At 41.0% G+C, this 23,833-nt stretch overlaps 1 protein-coding gene across 2 annotated transcripts in view; it reads right to left on the bottom strand.

The window, feature by feature from the left end:
• The window catches only part of nmo (serine/threonine-protein kinase nemo), a 188,074-nt gene that overhangs the window by 55,928 nt on the left and 108,313 nt on the right, over positions 1-23,833 (bottom strand). For both annotated transcript variants that reach the window (XR_010861167.2, XM_067155026.2), the window contains exon 2: positions 12,404-12,533. Coding sequence is in view for 1 of the 2 variants with exons in the window: in XM_067155026.2 (XP_067011127.1) it covers positions 12,404-12,533 (130 nt within the window). In the remaining variant the exon portion in view is untranslated. The remainder of the gene's footprint in view (positions 1-12,403; positions 12,534-23,833) is intronic.

The raw sequence follows: 23,833 nt of genomic DNA, 5'->3' as shown, positions 1-23,833 counted from the left end.
ATGGGAATTTATAAAAATAAGGGTCAGAGAGAGAAATAACGAAAATTAGTGTCTACAATGTGGAGAAGAAATGGAAGAAGCGCATCTATTAAGAGTCTGTAGGGCAACCGAAGCAGTGAAAGTAAAATATCTACCGAGCTCGATAACTGCAGTCGCTGAAGTGCGGCCAGTATCCAGTATTCGGGAGATAGTAGGTTCGAACCCCACTGTCGGCAGCCCTGAAAATGGTTTTCCGTGGTTTCCCATTTTCACACCAGGCAAATGCTGGGGCTGTACCTCAATTAAGGCCACGGCCGCTTCCTTCCCACTCCTAGCCCTTCCCTGTCCCATCGTCGCCATAAGACCTATCTGTGTCGGTGCGACGTAAAGCAACTAGCAAAAAAAAAAAAGTGAAATATCTGGCAAGTGAATATAAAATAAAAAAGAGAGAGAATTCTATATAATTGTTAAAATATTAAATAAAGAGTGGATTACGCTGGGAAGAACAGCAAAGTTAAAAAGTATGTCAAAAAAGTAAATTAAAAACAACAAAACAAATACAAACAAGAGTAATGAAGGATGAGGATAAGATGGATAAGAGGCATGCGTATCCTAGAATAATGAAGACAATTACTCTTTCTTTTTTTCTTGCAAGCTGCTTTACGTCGCACCGACACAGACAGGTCTTATGGCGAAGATAAGAAAATTACTAGTAGGAATTTTTGTTTTGTCAAATGTAGTAATATATAAATTGCTGTATTGTCGTGTCATTATATTACCCATTCACAACACAGACGTTAACTAAGGCATGCTGTAAGTATGAATAAAATTACTAGTAGGTTAAAAATTATGCCAAATGTTGTAATATTAAAAATTGTATTGTCGTGTCATTATATTATAATTCAGTCGTTAAGTAAGGTATGCTGTAGGTGGTAGGATACTCCGAAAAGACTTGTGACCCCGAAGTAAGGATTGGAATGGTGTGATGTAGGCTACCTGAAAAGGTTTTCTAAATGCCTGTAAAGGCGCTTTTGTGTTTTGCCTGAAAATGTTTGACATACTGTTGTAGTATCTGCTGGAAAGTGGGTATTTACAATTATTTAAATTGTGTGTTATTTGCCAGTTTGCCGCGAGGTGAGCTGTTGTATTGTATGTTTAATAATGATTATTTATTGCCTTAAGTTAAGTTTGTAAATAAGCTACGGAGAAATACATGTTGTCCTAGACAACGTAGCATTGTTACCGTCTAGGACAAAACTAATTATATTTAATATACTAACAGTTAAATAATAATAAGAGGAAAATATAATGCATGCATCAAACTTGAACGAATTGCAAATAAAAGATTGCTCTCTCCCTTAGTTCCGGATGATCCTGAACTAGGATCGGAGTAGGCCTACTCTATTCTATTATATACAGTAGTACCTACTCTTGATATGTTTACGAGGAGTGATCGTAAACTAGTCTTCTGTCTTCTGTAGCCTACATTTTCGATTCCCACAGGATCCATGAAACTCTCTCTAGGAGGCATTTCAGTTTAAGCACAAAGCACGACACATACATCTCAAGAGATGTACTCAAAATGGGAACAGGCGCCGTTAAAACAAATAATTAACACTCTACTCATAAAATCCATCACTATGAATCAAACACAGACGAAGAATAAGATAGGCCTGAACACAATCTTAGAAATTGAGAACAGTACATTTTATAACTAGGGTTGACATACGTCCCGAAAAATCGGGATTGTTCCGAGACGCATATGAAAGATATGCCGCCAGAAATATTCCCGATAGATATTTAATGTGTTGATTTGCCGTTTATCATCAAAAAAGCATTGATGTATGATAAAAGAAAAAGGAACTGGAAAGCCTCTCGACTGTATTTGAGACATCAGATTAATTATTATTATTTGGTCGGTTTTTTTCTTTCTTTCTTCCGATACAGCCAACTTTGGGCTACGAATACACCAGCTACCTGCCACGTTTCTTCTCCTTAAATTCTCTCCAAAGGTTCTTTAACCTTTGGCTTCTCCTTTGCCGTTCTTCCACCGAGATGTTCCGTGGTTTAGCAGGTCGTTTCTCTGGATCATCCCTCAGTTCCGCAACTTTCTGTCTGAAGATATTTCTATTTTGAATTTCTGTGAGCGTGATACCTCCTTCGTTGAGATATTTATGCACTTCGTTCTACTAGCGGGGATGAGTTTTCCATTTTCCTTGAAGAATAATTATTTTTTTTATTTGAAACAATGAGATACAAAGTTTTTCCAGTCATACAAATCTCCTGAGAAATTTTCAGAATCTTATTATTACAGTAATACATGAAAAACTTCAGTTGTAGTGAATTTTTACTATTTGTTTTAAGTCACACCGACATAGACAGTGACGACAATGAGACAGGAACTGGCTAGGACAGGGGAGGAATCGACCGTCCACTTAATTAAGGTACAACCCCAGTATTTGTTAGGAAAATGGGAAACCAAGGAAAACCAGCTTCAGGGCTGCCGACAGTGGTGTTCGAACCCACTATCTCCGGAATGTTATTACTTTATTTTGAAAATTAGAAACCTGCTGGGATGTTAAATCACACCGGAAAAATATACTGTAAGTGGTACGCTAAATCATGTGAAAAATTAATACAGAAAAGTTGTTCGGATTTCCTTTTACATTATAGGCTTGTTGTTGTTGTTAGTCGTTTAGTCGCTTTCGACTCTCCGTGACCCCATAGACCAAAGTGCGCCATTTCTTCCTGTCGTATACAATTTTCCGAAGTCTTTCTAAATTGAGAGCCGTGGCTTCCTTGATGTCATCAATCCACCTCATCCGTTGTCGCCCTCTTCTCCTGTTACCATCAGTCTTCCCCAGCATTAAGGTCTTTTCCAGTGAATCATGTTTTCTCATGATATGACCGAAGTACTTTAGTTTTTGCCTGAGTATTTGACCTTCCAGTGAACAGCCTGGGTTGATTTCCTGTAATATGGACTTATTAGATCTCTTCGCAGTCCACGGAACTCTAAGGAGTTTTCTCCAACACCATAGTTCAAATGCATCTATTCTTCGGCGCTCAGCCTTTCTTACTGTCCAGGTTTCGCTTCCGTACATTGCTAATGGGAAGACCATAGCCTTCACTATACGAATCTTCGTTCTTAAAGTTACGTCTCTACTCTTGAAAACGTTATCAAGGTTGGCCATTGCCTTCCTCCCAAGGAGCAAGCGTCTCTTAATTTCATGGCTGCAATCGCCATCAGCAGTTATTTTGGAGCCCAAGTAGATGAAACTAGGAACAACCTCCATTGTTTCACCATTTATATGCCAGGAGGTGATAGGTTTAGTTGCCATGATCTTTGTTTTCTTGACATTCAACCTTAGTCCAGCTTTTGCACTTTCTTCTTTCACCTTCATTAGTAGATACTTAAGTTGTTCTTCACTTTCTGCCAACAGGGTGGTGTCATCAGCATATCTAAGGTTATTTATATGTATCCCACCAATTTTAGCTCCAGTTTCTGTTTCATCTAATTTGGCATTCCTCATCACATACTCTGCATATAAGTTGAATAAGTAAGGTGACAATATGCAGCCTTGACGTACACCTTTCTCAATCTTGACCCATTCAGTTGTTCCATATAGGGTTCTCACCGTAGCTTCCTGATCAGAGTAGAGATTTCTCATAAGGCAAATAAGATGATCTGGTACTCCCATAGTCTTGAGTACTTGCCACAATTTATTGTGGTCGACACAGTCAAAGGCTTGAGCATAGTCAATAAAGCATAAGTATAGGTCTTTCTGAAATTCTCTTGCTTTCTCCATAATCCAGCGAATATTAGCAATTTGATCTCTGGTTCCTCTGCCTTTGCGGAAACCGGCTTGTTCTTCAGGTAGTTCTCGATCTACATACTGCCGAAGCCTATTTTGCAGGATCTTGAGCATAACCTTACTAGCATGCGATATAAGTGCGATTGTTCGGTAGTTTGAACATTCTTTAGCGCTGCCCTTCTTTGGAATTGGGATGAACACTGAGTTTTTCCAATCTTTTGGCCACTGCTGGGTTTTCCATATTTGCTGACATATTGAATGTAGCACTTTCACAGCATCCTCTCCTAGGATTTTGAACAGTTCTGCAGGGATTCCATCATAACCACTTGCCTTATTGTTTGCAATACTCTCTAGGGCCCACTTGACCTCACTTTCTAAGATATCTGGTTCTGGCTCTGACAACAGAGTAACTTCATCATCAGGAGTATTCCCATCTTTCCTATACAAATTGCCTACATATTCCCTCCACCTTTCTTTAATCTCCTCTGCTTCAGTAAGATCTTTTCCATTTTTATCTTTTATCATTCCAATCTTAGCCTGGAATTTCCCTCTGATGTCTCCAATTCTTATGTAAAGATCTCTTGTCTTACCCAGTCTGTTATTTTCCTCAACTTCCTTGCACTGTTCATTCAAAAAGGCATTCTTATCTCTTCTAGCTAGTTTCTGAAACTCTGCATTTAATTTAGACATTTTCGATCTTTCCCCTTTGATTTTTGCATTCCTTCTTTCTTCTGCTATTTGTAGTGCTTCACCCGATAACCATGTGGCCTTCTTCTTGTTCTTTTTCTTGGGAATATGCTTTTCCGCTGTCTCCTTAACAACACAACGTACTTCTGACCATAGCTCTTCTGGGACTCTATCTCTTAAATCTAATCCATTAAATCTGTTTCTAACCTCTACTGTATATTCAAGAGGTATGCTATTTAGGTCATATCTGCTTGATGGTTTAGCTCTGTCAATCCTCTTTAATTTGAGCCGGAATTTGGAAATTAAGAGCTCGTGATCTGATCCACAATCAGCCCCAGGCCTTGTTTTGGATGACTGTACAGCACTCCTCCACCTTTGACTACAGAGTATGTAGTCGATCTGATTCCGACATTTACCATCTGGCGAGGTCCAGGTGTATAGGCGTCGTTTGGGCAATTGAAACAGTGTGTTGGTAATGACCAGTGAGTTGTCTTGACAGAATTCTAGGAGTCTCTGTCCAGCTTCATTTGTTGTGCCAAGGCCAAATTTTCCCGTTACTCCATCTACAGTTTGATTTCCTACTTTGGCATTCCAGTCGCCAATAATGAAGACGACATCCTTCTTTGGTGTTAACTGTAGCAATTCTCGTAAGTCTTCATAAAACTGGTCAATATCTTCCTCTTCAGCTTCAGTGGTTGGTGCGTAAATTTGTATGACTGTGATGTTAAAAGGTTGGCCTTGAAAACGTACAGACATCATTCTATCAGTTTTTGCACCCCATTATAGTTTTACGCACCCTGTTGCTAACTATGAGGGCAACTCCATTTTTCTTTTGGTTTTCATGTCCAGAATAGTATACCATGTACTCATCTGTAGCAAATTCACCAATACCAATCCATCTCACTTCGCTTATTCCCAGTATATCGATGCCCAGTCTCTTCATTTCTCGTTTGACTATATCCAGCTTTCCTTGATACATGGATCTTACATTCCAAGTTCCTAAACAGTACTGTTCCTTGCAGCATCGCACATTTCTTGAGGCTTCTCTCAACGTAGTTCCCCCCGGAGATCCGACTGGGGAACTTGAAACTCCGGAATATTTTGAATTGAGCAAAGCCATGGGGTTTTCTTGGGAAAATTACAGTGGTGGTTTCCCGTTGCCTTCCACTGTCCTCCACTCCTGTTGGCTCACTGACATTATAGGCTACGCCACCACATCTGACCTCAACAAAAACATCAGTAGCCCGTGAAACATTGAAAGGTTTTGGGTTGGTCCAACAAGTGTCAAATGTGAAAGGCGTGGGGGGGGGGGGGGGCAGTGCTTCATTCCAGATGCCAACGGGGCAGTTTGCAGGTGTCTTCAAGGTCACACACAAGGGAGACTGTTCTGTTATACGAGTCCTTGCTAACAGCAAAGTATAGGGTTATGGATTTAGTCTTGACTAAAACAAAAATAAAAATACCCTACCTGTCCCAGTTCAGATTTTAGACAAGAAATGACCAGAACAAGATTTTGATACTAGCAGATGCATCAAGCTTTGGGGCACTCCACATTTTTACATGTGTAGCCATTTTTAAATATCCTTCAGAGACATTTAAATAATGCCTGAACATACCTTTAACTGGGCACGTTCACTTGTGCTTTGTCTTTTTCTCAAAAGTAACTTTTCCCATAATTCAAAATTCTTCAAAGAAACTGGTTTTAACCTGATAAGCTTCAGACTTCGCACAAACATCCACGTGAGTGTTGTTCATAATTTATAGCATCCATTTTTAAAATGTTAGAAAACTTTCAGAAATACCCGTTGTTAACTTGCTTTTAGAAAAGACAAGTTTCTACGAGGGTCGTTTCTTTCTTGTTGGCAACTGAATTACATCCGACACAAAAGAGATATCTCTATGAAAATTCTACAGTGCCTCAACGGTGTATCCAGCATTGTGTACAACCGCTGCCAGCTGTAGTATTCCTGCAGCAACGCCTGTTCTCTCGATGGTACAAAAGGAGCGGTCTATCGTCTACCGAACTTCGGGAACAGTTCGGGACCGGATGCTACGAAGCAGTTCCTTCATCTTGGATGAAAAATGAAAATCCATAACCTGTTTCCAGCCAGTCGACCGGGTCAGGAATGTGATGAATTATCCTGGCTGCCGAAACCTGTCGCACTCCTCTGGGGCAAAGATTAATGACTGGCAGATGAAATGATATTGGAGAGTGTTGCTGGAATGAAAGATGACAGGGGAAAACCAGAGTACCCGGAGAAAAAGAATGCCCCGCCTCCACTCTGCCCAGCACAAATCTCACACGGAGTGACTGGGATTTGAATTACGGAACCCAGCGGTGAGAGGTCGGCGCGCTGCCGCCTGAGCAACGGAGGCTCTCCACCTCGGGTATGGAATTCGTACCACAGGGGCTTAAGTCGCGGTAATACGGGAGATGATAAAGCACTTCCCAGCCTCATCAAGCTTATAAATCAACCAATGGTTGTACATGCGCCTGAGCAATTGCCTGCATAATTACTGTATCCGTGTGTCCTCGTTTCTTCCGCAACGCTGGTCGCAGGTGACGTTCCAAAAATTAACAGTAACACCTCGCATTCACGGACTCTTGGGGTAGGGCGTGCGCCGAACACGAGAATCACCATCACACTGCTGGGATTCTGACGCATATTTTTACTTTCGTAGGGACCCGTAATGACCCGTAATTCGTTCGATTGGCGTTTCACTAGTCTGCGCTGATACGATCGAGTCCACGTCTCATCTATCGTAATGATACGGTATAGGAAAACATTCTTTCACACTCATACCGTTCCGAGTGGGTTTGCGCAGCACCGTATCGTTGCCGTTTCTGCAATTCCGTCAAATGATGCGGAACACTTCGCTGTTTTCAGGATATGAAGCAGTCTTACAATTATACACTATGCCCGTCTCCACAGCAGTATTGCCACTAATAAAGAACCACCCTCGTCATTCACAAACATAACACTGCAAATTATTCCCTTGGTCTTCCTAAGCTTAACAAAACGAGTGCGCCTGGAGCATTTTGAAAGTTACAACTTTTTCTAGAAATTACAGCTCAACTGAAAAAAAATTTGTTTTTTCTTAGTTATACTATATCGACATAGACTCGCCAAATTTTGTGTAAATCATGCTGAAGTGGAAACAAATCAGTTAACGTCTCACCACTTCGCCTTTATGCACGTCACCCATACCTAAAGGTAATGTAATACATTTTAAAATCGTCAATACACCTTAAAAATGATATCCACCAGATTAATAACTAATGGTGCATTTTGATACTAGGCACTACACTCCGTGAACACACAAAGTGGAGGATGAATGCTGACATTCTTACAAGCTTCCAATGCATGTATTTCGCTTCCACACAACTACTGTGTTCTATGATCTTGTCATTCATGTTGTGTAGTCTCTTGCTACTATTTTTACCCGCACACGTCCGTTTACTACAAAGTGAACGAGTCTTGAATGTCTTATTCATGCTCGTCAACCCATCGCGTCTTCTGGTCAGTTTTCCGGGAATTTCTCTTATCTCACCAAATAAATCATGTCGACGAAGTCAGGAGCTTGGACATGCTTAATATGCCTCATACAGTGAATAATTCAACGCAGTTAACCTCCGCATAATAATTAGGAAAGTATCTTAAAGCTATAATATGTGGATCAGTGGAGGCGTAAGCCTCCAGATTCCAAGATCGCGAGTTCAACCCAGTAGAGGTGGACGGATTTTTAAAAAGTCCATTCATCGTTTCAAGCAGAACGATGTCGGCATACAAAAAATAAAAAAATCTGGGGTCACATATGGTGTTTACCCGACAAAATGAATTACAAATCCGCCACACACCGCCCAAAAAAGTAGTTTCTCTGGCATCTATTAGAACTAGAGTAACTGACATGGAAGCAGCCTGCAGGGCGTCAAATACAAAGCATCTGCAACACGGAAGTGACTATAGATGATGATGATTATTATTATTATTATTATTATTATTATTATTATTATTATTACGTTAAAACTCATCGGAATGCCGCATTTCTTCCCAGCACAGGAGACTACAACATTCACATCTAACAATTTTATTGCACACCGATATATAGACCGAACCACTAGGCTACCTGAGACACAGGAGCATCAACCAACTACTCTGCACCACAAACTCAATTCTGGGTATTCTTTAACATCAATGACCCTTTTACGGAAAAGTAGCCAACTTCGCTTCAGATGTAGCAGAACGTTATTTACGTAGGATCTACGTCTCCTCTATCGTTATGATATGCCGTAGAAAAACGTTCCCTTCGCATTCATAGTATTCCGAGTGGGTTTGACCAACCCTTCCTTCAATACGATATAATGCCACACCGGCGTCCCTTGCGACCATTCAGAATTAAAGGAAAGTTAAATGCAAATTAGTAATATATCTCATAAAGAACTACGAGCTCCCAGTTATTTGATATATAGTTAAAGAGAATCACCAGCCTAGTTCAGACGAACAAAAATATATTTTTTTCTTTCCTGAACCACTTAATCATTAATCTTTAAACAATAACAATGAAACCACACAAGCACATAAACAAAAGAAATAATTTGTATCTAATTATCCGACTTTACTCACTCCTTTTTAGAAAAACACTCCACATGTACTTCTGTATTTTCACTTTTCACAACCTGCAAACCACTTTTGATGTGTTTTGAAAACATGATAATATGCGACATTTACTCTAAATGCGAAAATGGTATTCAAATGTGATATAAATGCGGAACTGACGAAGTTCTTTTTTTAAAACTGTATTAATGTTTCTTACTCTTCTTCTGGAAACTTAAAGCGAGGAGTTTGAGCACTCCTGAACTGTCAACAAACACTGATGGCTGTTAAGCTCAAATACCCAGAAGCTATGCACTGTATTGTATTTGGGGTCCTGCCAAGATTGTAGTTGCTGAATGACATTTCAGTAAATACAATTTAAGTGATCATCGTCGTTTAGTAAAGACTAACAATTTCCTCTATCCATTGCAAGTATTATCACAGGAGCTGCAGTTGATTTGTATCATGAGATTCTTCATGAATAAAGTCTCCGTCGCCCTCTTCCCTTTTTTTCCCCAAGAACTCTTCCTTCCCTGGTGTTGCAAGTGAAATTGTATCTCACTGGATGGCCACACAATCTCACCTTCCAACTGTTTCATTTACTTCTATTAACACTACGGTCTAGCTAGTTCGGTTTAATCGTCTCCAAAACCACATCTCAGCCCCTTCTATTCCGCCCTTCTTGTTTTTACAGAGTCCACGTTTCTCTTCACACGTAAGTTAACAAACTTTGTCCTTTCGTAGGTTATTCATTTCCGTGTTGACGTATAACTAATATAATAGAGTTTGAGGGATGTTCCACCACTCAACACATTGCAAAATATATTTAATTTACTGGGCGAAGACCGGTTTCGACTCCCTTGGAGTCATCATCAGTTCTTGCTGAATATCAAATCAAGGGGAATCTGATAATAATCAATATTACGGTTGCCTACATACAACTCGATTGGTTGACATAAGACATCAGATATTCAACAAGAACTGATAACGACTCCAAGGGAGTCGAAACCGGTCTTCGCCCAATAAATATAATATATTTTACAATGTGCTGAATTGTGGAACATCCCTCAAACTCTAGCACATCTATTATAAACTCTGTTCTGGTCTTAAAACTGAAATTTTTCTTTATTTTCTTACTTTGAAATGTATTCTTAGCCATAGCTGTCCTTTTTAACATCCCTCATGCTTCGAATATAGAACTGGTCATAATACTTCCATGGTAAGCAACCAATCCCAGTGCGTAAACAGCCCTGAAAGGCCATAGCCTACCAAGCGACCGCTGCTAAGCCCGAAGGCCTGCAGATTATGAGATGCCGTGTGGTAAGTACGACGAATCCTCTCGGCCGTTATTGTTGTCTTTCTAGACCAGGGCCGCCATGTCACCGTCAGATAGCTCCTCAATTGCGATCACGTAGGCTGAGTGAACCTTGAACCAGCCCTCAGATCCAGGTAAAAATCCCTGGCCTGGCCGGGAATCGAACCCGGGGCCTCCGGATAAGAGAGAGTCACGCTACCCCTACACCGAGGGGCCGGCACTTCCATGGTGACAGAATTCTGAATTTTTGTCTATTTTGTTTTTCCAATTCTTATTGCTGCTTCCTGTCTATAATTTCCTTTGCTTCCCATTATTGTCTTTTCAGTGTTAATTTTAAGCTTTAATTTGCCTAAAACTTCTTTCCATAATTTGTAACATACAGTACTATGCATATTATTTTCTCAAATCAGTTTAAAAATTAAGTGATATGAGATCGCGCTAGGGTTATGGAGTCAAGCTGGGAGACGAGTAAGTACAAACTCCGTCGTCGGCTGTCCTGAAAATGGTGTTCCGTGGTTTTCCATTTTCACTTCTTCTCACATGCCGGGACAGATCGCAGGCAAAGGCAACGGCCGATTCCTTCCACTTCCTTATCCAACTTCATTCATGAGCATTCGTTTTGTCTTCGTTAGCTCCTGAGGTTGGCGTAAAAACCATACCACATACAGTCGATATATCGAACCTTCATTATTCGAATTTTCAGTATCTCAAAGTAAATTAAACGTCCCGGCCGTTTGTCCTATTTTTCACGTGTATTTATTTCTTGGTTACACGACTTTCTCGAAGCAAACATTTCCTCCCTTGAAACACAACCACATTCTGTAACTCGAATTTCGTGCAACATCAACTGTGCAATGCGGCGTTTGTGGTTTCTGAGGAACAGGAAACAAGTGAACAAACGTTTACAGTGATGCTGGGAGCTAATATGACGGGAAGAACTTCTAGTGATCGGAAATTCGGCGAAGCCTCGCTGTTTCTCGGGTGTAAATTAATTACCGGTCACGTACGAAAGCAACCCCCAAAGTCGCGGATGACAAGCTCCATTTACGAATCTCGGCTGCGTGGTATTGACGATAAGTTTCAACGTGAAGGGAGGAAAGGTTGACCGTAACAAATAGAAGAGACTAAGGGTTTCTTTTCCAAAGGTGTTAACGGAGGCATGTTTCTTGTTTCACTACTGTAGCCTATCGTGTCTTCTAAAAACTTACTACAATAAGGGTTATAATTAAAGTGATGCCGTAAAATAGAGTTAGTTTGTATACTTTTAAAATACTGTTGAAAATAGTGTGTTCAGTATAAGCCCGTAGATACATATGATTCAATTGTATGTTACGTATGCTCAAAAACGATATTCTCTCTATATATTTCGAATTGTCGATAACTCGAAATAAAATTTAGTTCCCGAGGTGATTCGAGATATCGAGGTTCCAATGTAATTTCATCTCACCACAATCCGACCCCGTATCAGGAAACAGGACTAAGCGGTAGACAGGTATGAGAACACGAATGACAGAAACAAAATATTCAAGTATGTTCTACGACTTCCTTCAACACCGTCAATGATACATGAACATGATTGATGTTATTTTTTTATTGTTTTTATTATTCAGATTTCGCATAAGTTTAAGTTCGTTTTTTTATCAATTTAAAATACCTGTACAAGCTCGTTTTTAATTTACTACTAACTGTATAAAATATTATTTTAATTTCACAATAGTATTATCAAAAGGCATTACCTATTTATCGAAATTAATTCACATTATATGTTTTTCTTCAACACATCTACAAACGCTACAAAATGCTATAGGTATCAAACAAAATTCCAAATCTCTGAATTCAAAGGGCTAAAAGTCACCACTCTTTGCCATTTGATATCATTTTAAGAAGTCAAAGTTTACTACAACAAGTTTTGAACTACTGACAGGCGCCAGTCTTCGCTCAATGGCAAGTCCTGAGTGAGGTTCCTTAGATTTAGAAAAGTCAGTGGGATCAGCAGCAAGCTGTGGTTTACTCACGTTCTCGTGCTTGAAGAAGCAGAGCATCTTCAGCTCCCGGAAGACTCGCTTAGACGATACGAGTGACTGGAAGACGTTGGGCAGCTTCTTGAGAGCGACACGCCGCCCATCCCGCGGATCCGTAACCGCCCTGGAAACAGAAAAAAAAATACAAGGTTTTTATTTCTCCACTCACAACATTAACAGGATCATAATTAAGTGTTAAATATACATATTTTTTAACTTAACAACAATAAGAATTGGCGCAATACACAGAAAATACTGTTTTAGGGAACAGGAAAATGAGTAACTAGCTGCTCCGTAACCGTCCTTGAAGGGCCATCATAATCATCATATATTAAAGGCAATGCCTCTTCACTGTAGCCACATCTGACGATCTTCTGCTAGCCTAGATTGTTTGGAGAAGAGAGTCGTATATCAATACGTGTTTTTTTTTATCTATTAGATTTCACTAGATTAACATTGTTTTAAATAATACTGTGAGGTCCGGGGTATAATTTGTTGTCTGAATATCGGACCGAATGAAAGGATGCCGAAGGTTAGAATGTCACTAGAATCGAGGAGGATGGACAACGGGTCTGCGTGATCTCTGACTGCACATCTTAACCAAAGCTCCTCTTTATAGATATCCTTCTGAGAGAACGTTGAATTATTATCTCACCGAGTGAGTAGGGGGGGGGGGGGGGGGGGGGTTGAACCACATCGTAGTAAACTTCGCTTCACGACCAGAGAATACTATCTAACAAGATGCCATAAATCTGACAGGCGCGCGACACCAATTAGCGAAGGGGGAGACAAAGAAACGGCAAGCCAACCTCTCAGAAATCAACTCTGTCAATGATCTGCCTTTGTAGACAGTCTTCGATCGCCTGCGACAATGAAGTACCCTTAAGTCACGTCCTAATACCTCTCAGGAAAATAAATAAATAGCTTAAATCCACTATATGAGCAGCCATAACATTCCGTCCACATAATACAACAGCTCTTGCAGATTATAGTACACCAGTTACTTCCTGGTGAAAGAGTGAAAAAAAAAAAAGAAAAAAAATACACCGTCAATGAAACAGCGGTTAAGTTTTAAACACTATTCTCCATAACGCATAGTATCGACCCCCCCGCCCCCCGCCCCACTGTGCGCGGTAACACCCGACCATCGTAGGATATACCGTGGAAAACTCTTTATCAGCATTTCAAAAATGTAAGTGTGGGGAAAATGTCGCACATTAATGAGCTTCATACAACTAAACGTTATCACTGAAAGTGTTTTCGCATTGTAACACAGTACAACTAAACCGATTACAACGAGCTACGAACTCTCGTATTAGGTTCATCTTCTCCTTACACTATGATGTTCATGTTACTCCTTATTACCGTCAACTTTCCCTTCTTAAATTTCAATATAGAGACCGCCAGTATCAGTATCGATCTTTCGAATGCATACAGCAGTCCCTTTGATGCCAATGGGGCTAGAATACGGAACTCTCCCCCTGAAACCAGAGCCATAAATTGGTTAACTGCTTAAATTCTTTAAAGTCGTCATGCTGTGAGCATCTCCTCGAAGCATGTCGTCAGGCTGAACGAATCTTGAGTGAATGTGTTCCAAATAAAAAATTTCAGGGGGTGAAAGAGTAAAATATGAAAAACACTAACAATATAAATTATTTCTTATCCTCAAATAAAAGATCTGGCATGGCGCAACAGCCCTTAAGGGCCTTAGCCTACCAAGCGACCGCTGCTCAGTTCAGAGGCCTGCAGATTACGAGGTGTCGTGTGGTCAGCACGACAAATTCTCTCGGTCGTTATTCTTGACTTTCTAGACCGGGGCCGCTATCTCACCATCATACAGCTCCTCAACTGTAATGACGTAAGCTGCGCGGATCTCGAACCAGCCCTCTGACCCAGGGAAAAATCCCTGACCTGGCCGGGAATCGAACCTGGAGCTACGGGTAAAAGGAAGGCACGCTACCCCTTCACCACGGGGGCGGCTCTTCCTCCCTAAATGCGCTAACATTTTAAACCGAGCTCGATAGCTGACGTCGCTTAAGTGCGGCAAGCATCCAGTATTCGGGAGATAGTGGGTTCGAATCCCACTGTCGGCAGCCCTGAACATTATTTTCTGGGGTTTCCCATTTTCACACCACGCAAATACTGGGGATGTACCTTAAATAAGGCCACGGGCGGTTCCTTCCCAGTCCTAGCCCTTTTCTGTCCGATCGTCGCCATAAGACCTATGTAAGTGATCTACTGGAATACGAACGTGGTATGGTGTTACACTGTCTCTTCACCACTGAAGCGGAAGAAATCAAAGGATACTGAATCCACAAGTGGATGGAAGAACGTTGGAGATATATTGAGGCAAGCTGTCAAGATAGCCGTCCTTAGCTTTTATTTTGCAGGGCCAGGGTCTACGACCTCACCACCAAGTCCTATACCTTTCGATAAACTTCATAACGCGATGGCCACTTCAATCGTTAGCAGAGTCACTAGATCCAGTAACGATGAGCGCACAAGATGAAGATGCAGTCAACTGTGTCAAAAAATCTACTCTCCGAGAAGGCATTTCTGCTACACATGTGACACCACGGACCAGCGAATATTCAATGTCCCCACAATGGACTTGTGCTACGATTGGGTGACTAAATGGAAACTCTAATACAGAAACGTGTGTTAAAATGTCGATCTGTCTAAATGAACGTGAGCTTATTTACAACTTTGAAATAAAATTAACGACAAGGATGAAATAAACGCACTCCACTGAAGGCTGTTAGTCACGTCAAAGATCTTGGAATAATTCAAGAGAGCAAGCTTAACCCTCTACTGCACGAATTATTTTTCATAAAATAAAGTGTGGTTGGTCGAGCTCGTCGAACAGATAGAGATGCTCTGACTGTTAGGAAAAGGAGAGTAATTTTCATATTAGATCTTCAAGATCTACGGTTTGTACGACATGCCCTCAAAGAAGTCTATGGATTTCAGTAAAAACCCTGGAAGAAAGGTACCCTCTGGACAGACGAAAGACAGGAGATTATTATTATTATTATTATTATTATTATTATTATTTTGCAACTTGCTTTACGTCGCACAGACACAGATAGGTCTTATGGCGATGATGGGTCAGGAAAGGGCTAGGAATGGGAAGGAAGCGTCCGTGGCCTTAATTAAGGTACAGCCCCAGCATTTGCTTGGTGTGAAAATGGGAAACCAAGGAAAACCATCTTCAGGGCTGCCGACAGTGGGGTTCGAACCCACTATCTCCCGATACTGGATACTGGCCGCACTTAAGCGACTGTAGCTATCGAGCTCGGTAAGACAGGAGTTACACCCGCAGAAAATGCGAGAATACTGGGCAAAGATCAAAGCTCAACAGCTGAACAACGTGGTCCAAAGTAGGCCCATCCGAACCAAGAATGAGAAGAAATGGTTGTTGGTACGCGTGGATGTTGACGGGGTGGAAGAAGTACCTTGGGTTGTAGGGCTGTTCTGTCGTCTATTATGAGAGAGAGAGAGAGAGAGAGACATCACTGGCATATATGTTTAAGTGACTGTTCAGTTGAAGGTGTGCCGTAAAACTACCTGTATATTCACTTACATAGGTGAAAAGTGATATGTTGCAACACTATGCAGTAAAGGGTTTATTCTTTTTTTTTTTTTTTTTTTAATACAGACCAAGTACAATCTCTTGCCATGAGGTCTCTCTGACTTTTGTTCAGATTTACTGAAATTCTTGACTTCAACGTTCTTAAATTATGTACTTATGTTCTTCGTATCATTGATTTCTGCTCCCCCATTTTGGTCATCAGCTGTCCGCACAAATGTCAACAAAATTAACCGCGTACTTTCCAACATCTTGAACCTCAGTATACGTCTACAGTACAAAGATCTCTGCTTTCCTCACAGAATTTTCTACTACTGAGCGTACAGTATGTTTAATTAAGAATAGGGTCATTATGTAAAGATGGTGGGGAGCAGAGCACAACTTTTAGGTTAAGAGACGTACATGCCTTAGTTAACGAATAACTAGCTCATGTAACGGCTGAGAAAAGGCATGCGTGTATTGACCATGTCGAGAAGGAAGAGGGACAGTTCGAGAAGTTCGGCGAAATTGCGGACTCTGTGGTTGACCACTTCATATAATCAGTGTAAATACTTCATCGCCATCATCAAGTGTAGGTGAGAACTCCGACACGGATATGGAGCGAATCGAACCGCTGCCGGCTGACGATTTATGAGACTATGCAAGTACAACATACATTGAGTGCCATTTATTTATGACTCATTACTGTCCATTCTTGTGTTATTTATTCTGATTTTTATTGCCAATAGAAGTTCTATCATGTGGCTCAGTGAGGTTTGTTTCTGCGAGTGTAACACTGTAGGTTCGATCTCGAAATAACTGTCGCTTTTATTATGTTAGTTCGTTTTCATTTTGCACGCGTACGACTCATATGGTAGGCTGTACTCCAGATAGGGATAAAGGGAGAGTGGTTTAAGAGGCCTATTTTGGATTTAAAATCACCGTACACCTCCCCACGCGGCGAGACATTTCTAACCAATCACAAAAGTTTACTCGGCAGCAGGATGTTCTGGCTTTGTTTACATCGGGCAGCAGGTTACACCCAACAGACCATAGAATACGTTGACATTCAAACCTCGCAATCAGCTTATCTTAATCTTGCCACGGGAAGTCTGCAGTGTGCACAGAGTACAGAAGGCCTAATAATACTGTAGAGGCGAGGAGATGACAATTTAGGATTTCTTGAAACAAGCTGTTACATATCAATGTAGAAATCGTGGACAAGGAAGCGAAAGAAGAAACCTTTCTTATCACGTTCCTTACTGGTTTACCCGGAAAGTTCTAAGATCGTCTTTCAGTGTTCAATGTATTGAATCTTATCTACCGGTACGAGTGGTGAAAAGGAAAGCTCTTTATAAAAGCACGATGAAAACACTGACCTTAACTAGAAACAGCTCGTATACATTCGTGATTCAATCACCGCAGCCGCGACGTCAGGGGAGATGTATTACTATATCTACAATACGGTGTACTGTACTTTATTTAACTACTGAATGCCAATAAAATGAGTAAAAAGTCTCCTTCACGATTAGAAGCACACAAATTGCGTGATTATATTTCTTAGTTACTCCCCGCTTAAACGTGGTATTCATGTTGAACATCGTCTTATCGAGGTTTTACTGTCTATGTTGAGGTTTCATAAAAGTACATAAATACACCTTTTCATGGGGGCAGTAGAATAACATCCACGGTAACCCCTGCCTGTCGGAAGAGGTTCTTAACACGGGAGCGTGGGTTGGGGACCACGGGGCCCTTATCTGAGTCCTAACATTGTTTCCACTTACTTGTGCCAGGCTCCTCACTTTTACCTTATCCAACCTCCTTTGGTCAAGTCTTGTTCTCTTCCGACCCCGACGACGATATTACCTAGAAAGTCTTTCATTTTCACGCCCTTCGTGGCCCTTGTCTTTCTTTGACCGATACCTTCATTTTTCAAAGCGGCGGACCCCTTTCTTCCATTTTTTTAAATTTACAATTTACTTTATGCCGCAGCGACACAGATAGGCCTTATGGCGACGATGAGATAGAAAAGGGCTAGGAGCGGGAAGGAAGCGACCATGGCCTTGAGGTACAGCCCCAGCATTTGCCTCGGGTGAAAAAGGGAAACAACGGAAAACGATCTTCAGGGCTGTCAACTTCTGTCTTCCGAATGCAAGCTGATAGCTACGTGACTCAAAAAAACGCGGCCACCTCCTCCCTCCTTCCATTGTCTCTCTGATTAGTATTAATAGAGGATGCTCTTCCTCTCAAAACAATAATCAGCACCATCACCAACACCACCACCACATACATAAAATTGTGTTTCTTTAAACGTTACCATGTTTCTTGCCTTGTGCCGCGCCAATGACAGCTTCAGTAGACTATAGCTCATTCCATGTTAAGAAAACAGTACGGCTCGTATGGACCTACACGGAGTGAACCCACCCCCTCTGAGACACCCATAATTCCTCGTGATTAAGGGATATTATACTGTACTGTACTTTGTAAAGAATTATGAAAGGCAGATACAAAAAGAATGAGGCATTTTTGCCTGTGAGTTACTAAAATAACTACATAACATTTTCTTTTTCATAAATATATTCGTAGGGAGGAAGCACAAAGGCAGGAACAGCCATCGCTTCGTTGCCTTTCTTCTGTGTTGCTCTGGTACAAACATCTTGAAGTTCCTCACTCTGTGAACCGCCGGCAGCTCACTTCTGTAGTGAAGTCGTCTACAGTATTTACTTGTTGCTCGTGTGTTTTTAGGCTTTAAATCAGTGCGTACTTATCTTGTGTTGAATGAAAGTTGGTTGTATATTGCACAGTATTTGTGTGTGTTCTATTATTTTCATACTGTACAGAAGTTGTTACTGAACGTTTTGGTGTTGTGGCATGCAGCGATACGTCATGGCATAAAATGTATTGATAAAAAAAAATTGCCTTTGAGCTTGATTTTTGTTATTTAGCTGTACTTTCCTCTTAAGCGCATTGTAATTTTACCACTTTTTAACGACCGAATTTAATTTTTACCTACTGGTTTTGTGAGCTATGCGACAGCACAGTAGTACGCCGTGTTGCCTGAGGAAATTGATTAAATGCAATTGAATGCATCCCTCACCCCTCGAGCCTACACAAAATATTATTTTTCTATTTTCTCCCCCAATTTGCCTTGCACTTCAATGCTGAGATTATTATGTGCCGTAGTTTACCTCTGATTCTGTACAAACCAAAAATAGCCCCTGTAAACTCCCCGTCCCCTTTAGTTCATAAAAATAATTTGCAGCTTAGTTTTTTTCCAATTTTTATCTTGAACTTAAATACTGAATTTCACAAATTTATATGCTGCCGTTTTCCCGTGATGGTGTTGAGCAGAGCCGTTCGATATGCCAACCCTGTTGTCATAAGAGCAATACTGTTTTCTTAACATGCAATGCACTATAGGGAGGAGGAGGCATATTCTTTGACTCAAGCCGCACCAGTGAGAGCCCTGTTGCATCCAATGAAAACAGGAAAATGCTAGATGACAGTTTGTCAACTCCGCGTGGAGTGACGCACTGGGTTGCGATATAGTTTCGCCCTGTTTATTACTTATTTCACAGATTCTGATACAAGTGATTTGTGTGCTAAAAGGAACTAAACTGATTAAATCATGACGAATAGAATACCTAGTGTGATCAGTCCGCTCTCTTCACATTGTCGTTGGTGGCCCCTCCGGAGTGTGGCGCTGTAGTCGCAACGAAACAACAGCAACAACACGTGCGCCAAATTGAAGATAATAGCGTGCTGCGTGAGTGAAGTCATGGTAATAATTTTAACGCCTCTCGAGGAAATTTGTTTGTTTTGATATTTTCAGAAAGTCTGTATTAATATCTGTGCAGTGCTTTGTGTGTGCAATGGAACTAGTTTTCTATTATTTCGAGGAAATGTACTGTTCTGTTCATGGTTGTAAATCGAGTTACGAAGGAAGCCTGATGGTAGACGATTATTTTATACCGCCAACAGGAAGTAATCTGTTTGCGAAGAGGAGAGTTATTACGCGGAAAGATAAGCAATTGTCAGCATAAGCATAATATTTGACCTGCATTTTTCGGCAGATCTAATTAACTTATATAGGCGAACTGTTTCGTTGTGAACGGTAAAAACGTTGAACTTTCTCGTCTGAGGTGGGAATTAAATTAAATTAATTAAAACCAGGAGCGGTGCCTCCTAGTTCTCTTACCGATGCCCAAAAGCCAATAGTGTCTCTCAAAAGGCGACTAAAGGAAGCAACACGTAATTTAATGCGAGCTAAATGTCTTTTTCCTCAGTCAAATCTAGGATTAATTTCCTACAGGGGGCGATTAAGAACACGGAATATTTAATGTTTTATGTGCTCAGTTCAAACAGAATGTGTTTTAAGCACGTAAAGCACAATATTGCTTTTGCTTTTCGTAATGTTCCATTTTATCTCGTGTGTTCTCTTATTAAAGTCCAAAGATATTTCTTCGTAGGGAGAGACAATATTATTTACAACTCTCTGACAGTACTGTTCGTAAGTGTAAACAACTGGATGTTGTATTTGGTTATTTGCGTATCAATGCAACCTCCACTAAAACAGCTGACCCTGTAGCGTTGGTGATTGGCTCCACTAGCGCCGCTCTGCGGGAGCGCGCTTGAACTCTGTGAGTGATCTCACTAGGAATTCTATTCGTCATGATTAAACCATAAAATAAATATGAAGTGAGCAGCAAACTTGAAACAAATAAACTCTGCATTGCAGAAAGGAAACTTACAACTCCGCTTCCTCCTCCTCCTCCTCCTCCTCCTCCTCCTCCTCCTCCTCCTCCTCCTCCTCCTCCTCCCATCCCACTCCTAAAGCAGCCCTTTGAAGTACTGGTTGTCAGCCAATAGAGAAGCACAATAATACATACAAGGGACAAGACAGCAGAGTGGCTTTTCGCCAAGACGGCTGCCTTTCGTATTCCGGTCAATGAATGTGGGACTTCTACAGTATATATTTAATTAAAAGTCACATCCCTATGGTTCGGATTCCACACAAACGTGGAGGCCTCGTGACCATCCTCTAAACAATAATCGGAAGAGAAAAATGAAGAGGTCCGATCTTTCGAAGGATTAAAATAATCAGCAAAAGAAAGGGAAGGAGTCTCGAAGGGTGTGAAAATGAATTACATCCTAGGCCCCACAAACCTAACACAGCAGGAGTAGGAAAAGAACAAGAGGTGACCAAGAGAGGTCAATTATGAAATATGAAAGTGAAGGGCAAGTAAGTGGAAGCAATGCCAGGATCCCGTGATCACCAACCCATGATTGAGTGCTCCTGGGCTTCCCCTTTTAGTCAACTCTTACGACCGGCAGGGGATACGGTGGATGTATTTTATCGCTCCCACCCACACGGGGAAGGTCTCGTGGTTATCAACACGATATCAACAGTCAGGTAAAACAAGAAGCTTTTTTAAAACCAGTCAGAAATTGAATCGGTGGTTCCCAACGTTTTTATAAATAGGAAAGCTTTTTGTACTCGAGTAAAATGATTTTGTTCGTGGCTGTAATTCCAATTTACTGAGATCGGCACTGATACGGATTTAGCCCGATTTTACGGCCGGTGTCCTTCCTGACGCCAACTCTATATGGAGGAATGTGGCCTATTCGCTACTGCATGTTTCTGTGGCGTTAGTAGTGCAGTGCGTTCTGTACATACGAAGATGTATTGTTATTATTATTATTATTATTATTATTATTATTATTAATCGTATGGGTTTTAGGGGCAGGAGTAACGAACACTACAGTAAGACCCAGTCCCCGAACCTGAGGAAGTAACCAAATCCAGTTAATACCCTCGTCCCGGCTAAGAATCGAATCCCGGACCCTCTGAACGGAAGACTAATTACGCAGACCATTTAGCCAACGAGCCGAAGAGTCGAATAAAGTGATCGTATTCTTAAACCTTAGACCAAACGTTAGTTTAATTTACAGAAACAGCGAATCGGAGTGTAGCGAGTCCCCCTAACAGCATACCTTTTACTTCAGGAAACTCTTCCGTCTTTGTGCTTGACAGGCAAATTCTTTCAGGTAACGATGGTATTTTTAAAGAGATGTATTACACTTTGTTAGCACATAAGCTATGAATAACTCAGACTTCATGAACACGCCGCGCATGCGATTTCTTCGTGCTAGGAACCCGTCGGTACCGAGAAATTCGCGATCATGTGTCATGCGAGATAGGAATTCGATACATAACTGAATCGTAATTTCGAAGAGAGAGAGATTAGGGCCGAGTAGTTAGTACTCAAGCTTCCACGTAATCACGACCGCGCATGTAACCAGGATCTTACTAATAACTCGCCTTATCGTGAAAAGAATATTTAATAATAGCAAATAGCTTAATATTAATAGGCACTATTTTGACGGATATTGAGGAAAGTCATACTCAGGATGCTTTTATTAACATAAGTATTCGAACCTCCGATATCTGGACGCTGCAGCTGCCACACACTATTATGGAGTGACCTTAATTGGCATACACGGTGTTACGAAGTGGAAAATAATCCGGGCGTGGATATTTTCTAGTTTCATTCATCTTGCATTCATTTCGACAGACTGGAAAACTGAAATATTGCTAAGAACTGGCCCAAAAACTGGAAATGAGCTTGTCATGGTACTAGATACTCCAAAAAACGAAGCTGGAAACTTACGTGAGGCAAGGGCAACTCGGCGCAACTGGACTCATAGGCGAGCTGTGTTTGGCTCATGGTCTACTGCTGAACGCTCCACAGCACACGCAAAGAGGACCTCCAGATCAGTCATATGTAAAAACTGGGCAAGTGCTACGTAAATGTTATCAGACCTTAGTAAACATATTATACTGGTAGGAAAAGGGACATGAATAAAGACCAGCTTTTCATATAACACACTTTGTGCATGTCGATATTTACACTCGGGGCTTTAATAATAAATTGTAAGAGATCACTGGACTGGAATATGAGGAGCCCAGTATTTCTGAGGCAGTTTTCCCGACGAAAATTAAAGCCAGTCGGACTCCTTTTAAACCATACCCAATCTTCTACCTGTCTACCAATGATCATCTCCGGCGGACACCCTCTCTTAGTTAAAAGGAGCAGATAAGTGGCTCAAACTGCACGAACAAAATGTACGGTGAACTGTGAAATTACGGACAAAGAAAGATAGATAAGAAAAAATCTTCTCGTGAATTTTCAAAGATAGTCTTTACGAAAGCAGAAACCCACATAGACGTTTATGTTTGGTTAATTCCTCTAGTTCGGAGGCTGGGTGTTTGTGATCATCGCCATACACATCTTAACTTACAACATATCGCACCACTAAATACCAAATATTTAAAAAAAAACGCACGCAATAGTGCCGTAATACAGGACTTCATCCACATTTGTGCCGATCTTAGACTACCTTGGAAAAAAGGAAGAAGAAAGAGAAGATTGCGTTACTCTTCCAAATTCAAGTTTCATAATTTTGACGAATTCTGACCATTATAATATCATTTCATTTAATATGCGGAAAGATCGTCACTGGGCTAATCACATAAACCTGATTCCAAGTAAAGGGTACAGATCTCAGCACATGGTTATGAGGCTACTTAGGTGTTTTTTTTTTTTTTTTTTTTTTTGATAGTTGCTTTACGTCGCACCGACACAGATAGGTCTTACGGCGACGATGGGACAGGAAAGGGCTAGGAGCGGGAAGGAAGCGGCCGTGGCCTTAATTAAGGTACAGCCCCAGCATTTGCCTGGTGTGAAAATGGGAAACCACGGAAAACCATTTTCAGGGCTGCCGACAGTGGGGTTCGAACCTACTATCTCCCGATTACTGGATACTGGCCGCACTTAAGCGACTGCAGCTATCGA

This window comes from Anabrus simplex, chromosome 10 (genome assembly GCF_040414725.1).
Source record: "Anabrus simplex isolate iqAnaSimp1 chromosome 10, ASM4041472v1, whole genome shotgun sequence".
In the NCBI taxonomy this organism is placed as follows: domain Eukaryota; kingdom Metazoa; phylum Arthropoda; class Insecta; order Orthoptera; family Tettigoniidae; genus Anabrus; species Anabrus simplex.
The sequence above is the reverse complement of the archived record's forward strand: the minus strand, read 5'-3'. Positions and strand labels throughout refer to the sequence as shown.